The sequence below is a fragment of the Eschscholzia californica genome, unplaced genomic scaffold, assembly GCF_041429995.1.
Source record: "Eschscholzia californica isolate CP2 unplaced genomic scaffold, dmEscCali1.0.p SCAF_5, whole genome shotgun sequence".
NCBI classification, from domain to species: domain Eukaryota; kingdom Viridiplantae; phylum Streptophyta; class Magnoliopsida; order Ranunculales; family Papaveraceae; genus Eschscholzia; species Eschscholzia californica.
Window position 1 is genome coordinate 14789629 of NW_028238472.1, and position 8616 is coordinate 14798244.

The window sequence follows — 8616 nt, forward strand, 5'->3', positions numbered from 1 at the left end:
GACAAAGTAAGGAGGTCTGCAGAAGTCAGCTTAACACCTTGAGCTTTGCCCTGCCTAGACAGAACGACAGTTACGCGAAAGGCCAGATGACACCCATAAATCGTTATTTTCAGAAGATTTAACATTGTTCGAAGATACACGCTCAACAAGATATTATCTTCTATTAACCATAACACGTGCCTCTCATCAAGCCGGTGCTCTACCACCGATTATCTCTACCGGTGCTTTGCTAAGTCCCTCTAAACCTATATAAGCATATTAAGTTTGCTTTAAAGGGTGAAGATTCTTTCACACTCACTTAAGTACTTCTTAACTTGCAACACTTGAATGACTTGAGCGTTAAAGTGTTTTTTTGTAGGTTTCCTCCCCATCCCAGATCAAATTTAGTGAAGAAAGATAGTGAGTAGAGTTACAAGAATCAATTTTCAGGATATACTCGGAAAACCACTTTTCGACAACATCAGGTTCAGATGTGATAATTTCACTTCTCGTGTGTAGAAAAGATTATCTACATCAATTGCATATAGATTTATACTAGGTGCACACGAGTTATGTCACATGGTTTATGTCAAAGCACAACACCAGATTATGTAAAGGACATTTTAAAAGGAATTGTGCATTGGATTCACTGTGTAATATACCAGATGACGTGAGGGATATATGAAAATGTATTGTGCATCGGAAAAATATTTCTTTATACACGGTACATTAAGTGATATACAAAGGGAAAAATGTTACATACAATTTTTTATGTACTAGAATAGGCAAATTTTTTCTGAAACAAAAGTTTGCTAATGTCGTACTTTTGTGCCAGTCTGAACATAACTTTTTCGATGTACACTCTATTTCTATTTATTCATATTTTTTCTGGCTTCGGTCACTCCTTTTTTTTTTTAACCATATTCATTCCATAAGTGATTAAATCACCGATTTACATGGATAATTGATTATTCCTCTCGGTTCAGCGACATAAGAGTTACATAAGTAAATTCTCAAAACTTCGAATGTAAAGTACCTCATGAGTTAAGAGAAATTGACAAGACTCTGACGAAAAAGAAAGAAGAAAGATAAAAGGATCCTAAAGATCACGAATTAAAAGACCCTAAAGGTCAAAATAACAGTACTAATACTAAAAGAACCACCGTAGTCGTCACCGGAAAACCGCTTTCACCTCCGGGAAACTACCTCCGTCCTCAGAAATCACCGCTGTCACCGGAAAGACCATAGTCACCATAGAAAAACCGCCAACATTGCGAGAATCCACGCCGCCACCACACCACCATCACAAACACACCAAACCACCATCCCCACCACCCTAAACCACCACCCTTTTTGCCACCACCACACCACCACCACCACTATCATTAAACACCACCACAGTATCCACTCCACCACCACACCACCATTACAAAACACCACAATACCACCACCACATACACCACAGATATCCAGTCGCTTCATCATCAACATCCCACCACCACTTCTCCATCACCACCATCATACCATCATCATCACAAAACACCACCACTAAACCCCCACCACCACCAAATCTCGCCATACAACCCAAACACATCACCACCACCACGACTAAAGTCAGAGAGGAACCAGTAGATCCGATCTACTCCACCACTACCAGCTCTTGTCGTGATCGAATCGCACCACCACAAACAGTTTAACTGTAAAAGAGAGAGAGGCAAAACAAAAATCATAAAATGGTTCCGGCGAAGGGAGGACCCTTCCCCCGAGAAAAACAACTAGATCTGAATCGGTTTGTTTAAGAAACTTAGAGAGAGAGAGAGATGTTAGGGTTTCCGTCAATGGTTGAGAGAAGAGTTTTTTTCCGCTTTTAGGCTTTTAGTTATACCGATCACTCCCTTATTAACCATGGACCTTGGCCAGTATTTTGGGGAAAGAAGCAAAGTTTCCGGGGCAATAAGTTTTGGGCGGAAACAATTTTTTTTGTTTCCTCCAAACACTACCCACTTCTTATGTCTTCTTCCACCATCTTCCTTCTTACCAACATCAACTCCGGCGACAACAACTCCGGTCATCCATCTCCCTCTCTTTCCTCTATTTTCTCTCTCTTTCCTCTTTTTTTAATCAAAATTCCGGCAAAGGAGAATCCCCTTCGCCGGAACCCTCGTCTGGATCTGGAATTCTTCCTTCGTCTGGTTTTCCAAGCGAAGGGTTCTGGTGAAGGGACCATTCCCTTCGTCGGAACTTAGAGAGAGAGATGAAGAAGAGAGATGCAGAGAAGGGAGAGATAAGGGAAGGAGAAGAGAAAGGAGAGAGAGATAGAGAGAGGAGAGAGACCGTCGCCCGGTTGCTGGTGGCCTGAGAGAAAGTTGGCCGGAGAAGAGAGAGTTGGGAGATAAGATGCGTTTGGATCGTGTTTTTTTGTTTTCCACCGTCTTCCCCGGATTTTTTTTTTGCTTTCCCCAAAGCGGTGGCCTTTGTCCACTTCCCATTTCCAAATTTAACTTTTTGGTGGGCCAGCCCGTCTAATAGGCTCTCAGTCTGGTCGGTCGGCCTTTGAGGCGAGGCAAGCTGAAATCTCAGCCGGGGCCTGGTCCAAGCCAAAGTCAACCTAGCCCGTCTAAGCACGAGACGGGGCCGGGCTCTGCTTAAACTGGCCAAGGCCGAATCAGTAAAACAGTTTCTTAGGAAAGACATTTTATTTCTCACTAAAACGCTCAACTGATCCAAAGGTGAAATCGATCTATAGAGAGAGAGAGGGGAGTTCGATTCTCGTCCTTGTAGTGGATGATTTTAAAATCGTGTTGAATTCCAATTATAATGAAGGAATCATCAACTTGTATAACATAAATTAATCAATATGACATCTACACTTCAAATGATGGATCCAAATCTGGAGTTGCAGGAATCTGGTTGGGAAGAATTAAGAAAGGAAGCAAGAAAGATCGAAGGAGATCTTGATGTTAAGCTATCTTCTTATGCTAAGCTTGGCGCTAGATTCACCCAAGGAGGTTCTTCCTCTTCCTCTCCCTCTCTCTCTCTAGTTTTGATTACCCTATATAGGGTTTCTTTTTAGACATAACTGCATTTTTTATCAAATTTGGTATTGTTCATGTTCTTAATTTTAAGTTTCTACGGGTTTTCTAAATTGGGGATCTTAAGTTTGTAGGGTGAAAACAATAATTTGAACACAGTTTTGTATAATAGTTTAGAATGAGTTATTAAATTTAGTGTGGGGGTTTATAAAAAGTGAAAAGCGTACTATCTTCGCGAGTTAATCCAGTGTGTGGATGTGGAAATTGGTAACATAAATCAAACAAGGGCAAAAAGTTTGCCAATGCTGAGAGTAAGTAGACGTTCGTACGGTTAAGTTTGTGGCAATTAGTAAAGAGGGCATAAACATTATTCTCTTGCTTACTAAATCATCTTTCCCATGTGGGACTATTCTCACATCACATTAATGCCAAAAATGTGTTTTTTTTTTGCGCGAAACTGTTGGGAATTTAGGTTTCCTATCTGATAAATTATCGTTTTGAGTCCGCCCGACCACCCCATCGTACCTCTCTTTGGATTTTCGGACTTCCACGTCTCTTGTCACTCTGTGGACAACTCTTAACTACTTTATTACTCTAGATCTTAGTTAGTTGTTACATTTTAATTTGTTTACGGAATGTGAGCGACACTTTTGTTCGGATTGACCAATTATCAGTTTCCCTTTCCAAACATGTCGAGATAATAATCGTGTACCTGAAAATGTGTGGATTGTGGCATGTATTTGCTTTTTCAAGCTTGACCTGATCGTTTGATATGCTTTCATTGGTTTTTTTTTTAATCAGAGGTCTAGTTTTTCTTTAGGGTATTACACAAAATATTTTCTGCATCAAGTTTCTTAAAATGGCCAAAACTTGAAAAAACAAAAATGTGGATTAGGTTATGCAGATAATGGTTCACCAACTGTTTCTTCTGGGAGATCATGGAAATCAATGGAGATGGAGATTCAATCATTGCTTGAGAAGCTGTTAGATACAAATGATGCCATGAGTCATTGTGCTGCTTCTGCAATGCCTACTAATTCAGTTACCCAGAAGCTAGCTAGGCACAGGGACATACTTCATGAGTTTACTCAGGTTTACAATCCCTTGAAATTGAATTTTAACCCACTAAAGTGCAATGTTTTAAAAACTTGAAATTGAATTTTAACCCATGGTAGTTATATTTGTTGTCCTAACACGATTATATTAGGACCACTGTATATATAATCTCACATTATATCTGCATCACTGTAATTGTGACTGTCTAACAAGAGTAGGCGACAAGGCTATTACTAGAATTGAGTAACCATCAAACCATGTTAGTTGTTCCATTGGTCGTAACACGATTATGCCCAACCACACAAAATATTTACATACAAAATCTCATCTTTTACTCACTGAAGTGACTGAGAGTATCTAAGAAGAGTATACTAGCATCAAACAAGAGCACGTGAGTGTATTTGTCACTGCAAAAAAAAGAAGGAAAAACGAGTATGCGTGTTAGTAAGTTGTGAGAGTAATGCAGGTTCACCCTTTGTTTCCTAATCTTTTGAACTTCTGAAACATGTCTAGGATACGAGTAGGAAGTCGCAAGCTGCACTAGAAACGAAAATCTCACTCAAGCAATCCTACAAATGTAGAACTAAATCTAGGGTTCCAGATTGAGTCAATAGGAAGTGTGTCGCCCAGACAGATAGCATGCTAAGAGGAGAAGCCTCCATTAAGACGAAGTAAAGAAAAGTCAATTTAATTGCTCGGATTTAAACGGAGGGTTTAACTCTCTTTCGATTGTCATACTCCACACTATCTGCTTTTGTGTATGTATATTTCCTTTGAGAATCTTAGTTCAGTCCCTTGAAACACTACAACAAGGTAATAATTTCACAAATTATGCATATACAGACACCGTTTAGACAAACCTTATATTGTCAATATATGTCTCCTTATTGAACTAAAACCGAGACATCTTTTAGGAGTTCAAGCGAATCAAGGGTAACATAAATTCCATGAAGGAGCATGCTGAACTTCTCAGTTCTGTGAGGGATGACATCACTGAGTACAAGGTGAGCTAAACTTCACTGATGAATTCAAATTATCAGTACCCTGTTGTCTGTTCTTAGCTAATACTGTTTTTTTTATCTTATTATTCACCATTTAGGCCTCTGGCAGTATGTCACCAAGAATACAAGTACTACGAGAGAGATCTGCAATACATGGAAGCATATCTCAAGTATGATCCTGTCCATTTCTTTTTTTGTTTTCTTAGTCTAGCATCGGCATTTCATAATGATTTGTCGTGGAACATTTCATTTCTGTATAACTATGAGAGTGCTTGGGGTGTTTCAGTTTTTATTGGTAAATTTTGTAATGTATTAGCAACCTTTTCGAGATAGCCACTATCTGTTAAATCCAACCAATCATATTAACTCTAAATTGACATATCTGGAAGCATCCTCATACGGTCAGTTGTCATGACTCTCATGAGCATCTGTTTTCTGTCGTCTTTGTAATGAGCGAGACATGTTTTAGTACAAATGTTACATATATAACACTACTTAAACGTATAACAAGAAGTATTTTAGTTAGTTTGCATTCTGAAGGTTTATTGTAGAGAATGGAATTGCCTAACCTAGCAATAGGCAGAAAACATTTAAAAGTTTTAGATGAAATGAAATTATGAATAATGTCAGTTGCACAAAATTTAGAAATTAAGACTGAGGAAATTGACAAAGATTATGGTATTGAAAGATGGAGTCTCATCCTGTTGGTGGCTGTTGAGTCCACTACTCACCCTCCAACCTTCTCCCTAGCGAGCAATGCATGCATCTCAAGACTGACCATGTATCATCTACAAGTGCAACCATCAATGCACACTTAACGGCATCCAACAAATACAGAGATTTTCATGATATGGACTTGCACCAAATCCGGCCCAACTCCAACCATTCTGTGCCAAAATGAAAAAGAAAAGCATTTCCGACTAAGCTGTTTCCCTTTTTCGTCCCTCGGATTTGATGCATGAAGTGACACTTGATGTGGTCAAGGCATATTCTCACTATGGGTTTGGAAATGTTTTATTTCTTCTTAGCACGGCAGCGACATTTTAGCATTGGCCACATGGTGGTCAAGGTTTAATATATCTTAGTCTTCAAATGTATTTAACCCTAAGTAGCAGTCTCCCTCCATTAAGTTTCTTTTGAAAAATAACAGCAGAGGGTATGATTCCCTCTTCTTGGGCAAATTATGGTACTCATACCTTCAAAGTGCATCAGTTAAACTTCTAAGTACTATAAATCAAAATCTGGATTCCTCAAATATTGGCTCTGGGGCTTACTGTTTTATCCTTTGGATTCCAGCAGTAAAAGAAACTTGCATAAATTTGCTATGGTCCAATCATTACTGGAACTCTTTCATGTTGGATAACGGTTTGAATTTGAGTTCACATTACTTCTAAGTTCTAAGTATCTCGATGTTAATAAATTATAATCGTGAAAAATTGATACATCATTACATGTTTGCACTTGTTAGTATCTTGTAGGCATCACGCTGAAATGTGTATTTTAAAGTTGAAAAAAATTATGTATTTCTCTTGTTTGATCAACATTTTTTATTATAAACTTGTCTGCTTTTGTTTTGGGTTTCACTTAAGTTCTATATAGTTTTTCTTTTGTTGCAACACTTCAGTTCTATATAGTTAGCCACCTCAACATTCAAACCACCTTTTGCAGATTGATGAAGTTATAAGTCAAGCTCAAACAACAAGATCGGTTTTGGGATCTCAACGAACTTTGCTAGGAGATGTTCAAGGGAAAGTCAAGCAACTCAGCGACAAATTTCCCGTTATTCGTGGCCTTCTTGGTTTGTTATCAATAATACCAATTCCATTACTGCATGTTTTTTTTTGAAATACTATTTCAACTCAAAATAGCATCTTCCTAGTCCTTTTTATTCCGAAAAATAAAAATGTCCTATAAATACCATTTGATTTTTTGCAGGTGCTATAAGAAGAAAGAAGTCTAGGGACACCCTCATTCTATCTGCCGTTATTGCAGCTTGCACACTGTTCCTTATTATCTACTGGCTTTCGAAGTAGAGGCAAAGATCGTTAACAAAACCAGAACGAAACATCGATTATAGTCCTTTGTCAAGAATTTTGATTACATCGAGTTGATTTCTTTCGAGGTACAACAACCTAGTGTAATGAATTAGCTGGTTTTCAGTTACAAACTTTATGTTCTTATATATAGTGTCTTGTTTCATGTATGAAATGTATCGATGGATGATGTTCGGATTTGTATTGCTCACGAGTTCTTCGAAAAAATATGTTAGTTTCAATAAAATTATTCTTCAGAATACTGAAGGAGAACAACAGAACCAGCATTAGCTTGAGCATTTGATTTTGATTGAAATCAAATGAGATTTGGTTAGATTGAACATTTGGATAGATAAGATAAGTTCTGGGTTTTCATAAAGAAAATTTGCACGGAAGATGGCGTTTGAGGAGATGACAAGTTGTGGGGAGAGTCAACAACCCTTGGTTGGAGTGGTAAGAGGTATAGTCTTCCATCCTAGAGGTCAAGGGTTCGAGACACGCTGAACAATTCAAAGTTCATGAAACTACAAAAAAGTTGTGGGGAGAGATGAATTAAGATAAAATTCATGAAATGGGTTTTGATCATATCTGCTGCAAAGTTAATGAAATTACAAATAATGTAGGTGGAAACCCTAGAATTACTATTAATCATCAACCAAGGATTAGATTTCCTGTGTGTAGGAAAAAGCATACTATCCAACCAAACTGGGTTATTCTTATTGTTCTAGTGCTCTCTTCTAGAGAAAATCAAATTTTTTTGCATGAATCTTTCTGAAAAATCCTTAATTTACAACACTCCTATTGTTTGAGACATTTAAAACCTAATTTTACTATTTGGGTTGGAACTTATTGTAACCCAATTAATTTACATTTTTAAATATATATAACAAACAAAGATATTATAGTAGATCTGTATCACAATCATCAAAATAACTTTTGGAAAATTGTCTTGTAATGTTTGTAACTCATTTTCATCTTTGTTGTTATATTGGTAGCTTTGTATAGAAATGGAACTAATAAGCTTATGATTTGAGTACAAAAACAAATTAGAGCTTTTTTATATCTCATATTCAAACATCAAATCCTATCTGACTAGGGTTTCAACAAAAAAAATCCGATCTGACTAGGGACCTCGCTATACCAACACTAAAATTGTTGTTATAGCTATGTGACTGGCGCCTACATATGTACGACTTCAGAGACCGTATCTAAGTTCATACTCTTTAGGGCAGGCCAAACAGATGGGAGACCCAAGAGCCAGTTAAAATTTTAGGGTTCTATGAGAAAAAATAAGAATTTTTGGGCTTATAGCCCAAAAAACGGGTCCTAATAGGACATTTAGTCCTCTCTAATCCTATAAAGGGTTTCAAAACCAACAAAATAATACAAATGGATATCTAGTCCATTTGGTGTCATCTAGAGAGAACACAAATCCCTAGAATACATATTAATTTATAATACCTATACTAACCTTCTTTATATATAAAATCTGATTTACATTCTAAAACTCAAAAT

The 8616-nt window shown here is 37.4% G+C and overlaps 1 protein-coding gene across 2 annotated transcripts; it reads left to right on the top strand.

Moving 5' to 3' along the window:
• Positions 1-2506: 2506 nt before the first annotated feature.
• On the top strand, positions 2507-7363 carry GOS12 (golgi snare 12). Of its 2 annotated transcripts, none has more exons than XM_086641528.1 (6): positions 2507-2987; positions 3907-4103; positions 4982-5071; positions 5167-5238; positions 6737-6866; positions 7004-7363. In XM_086641528.1, the coding sequence occupies exons 1-6, from the start codon at positions 2837-2839 to the stop codon at positions 7099-7101; spliced, it is 738 nt and encodes a 245-aa protein (XP_086497654.1). In that variant the 5' UTR covers positions 2507-2836; the 3' UTR covers positions 7102-7363. The 2 variants fall into 2 exon arrangements, with proteins under 2 accessions (XP_086497654.1, XP_086497655.1); XM_086641529.1 differs by having other exon boundaries at positions 2535-2987; positions 3916-4103.
• Positions 7364-8616: the final 1253 nt, after the last annotated feature.

Coding starts and splice junctions, on each gene's coding strand:
- GOS12 (XM_086641528.1), top strand. CDS start 2,837: ATGACATCTACACTTCAAATGATGGATCCAAATCTGGAGTTGCAGGAA. Junction 2,988..3,906: donor CGCTAGATTCACCCAAGGAG/GTTCTTCCTCTT, acceptor AATGTGGATTAG/GTTATGCAGATAATGGTTCA. Junction 6,867..7,003: donor CGTTATTCGTGGCCTTCTTG/GTTTGTTATCAA, acceptor GATTTTTTGCAG/GTGCTATAAGAAGAAAGAAG.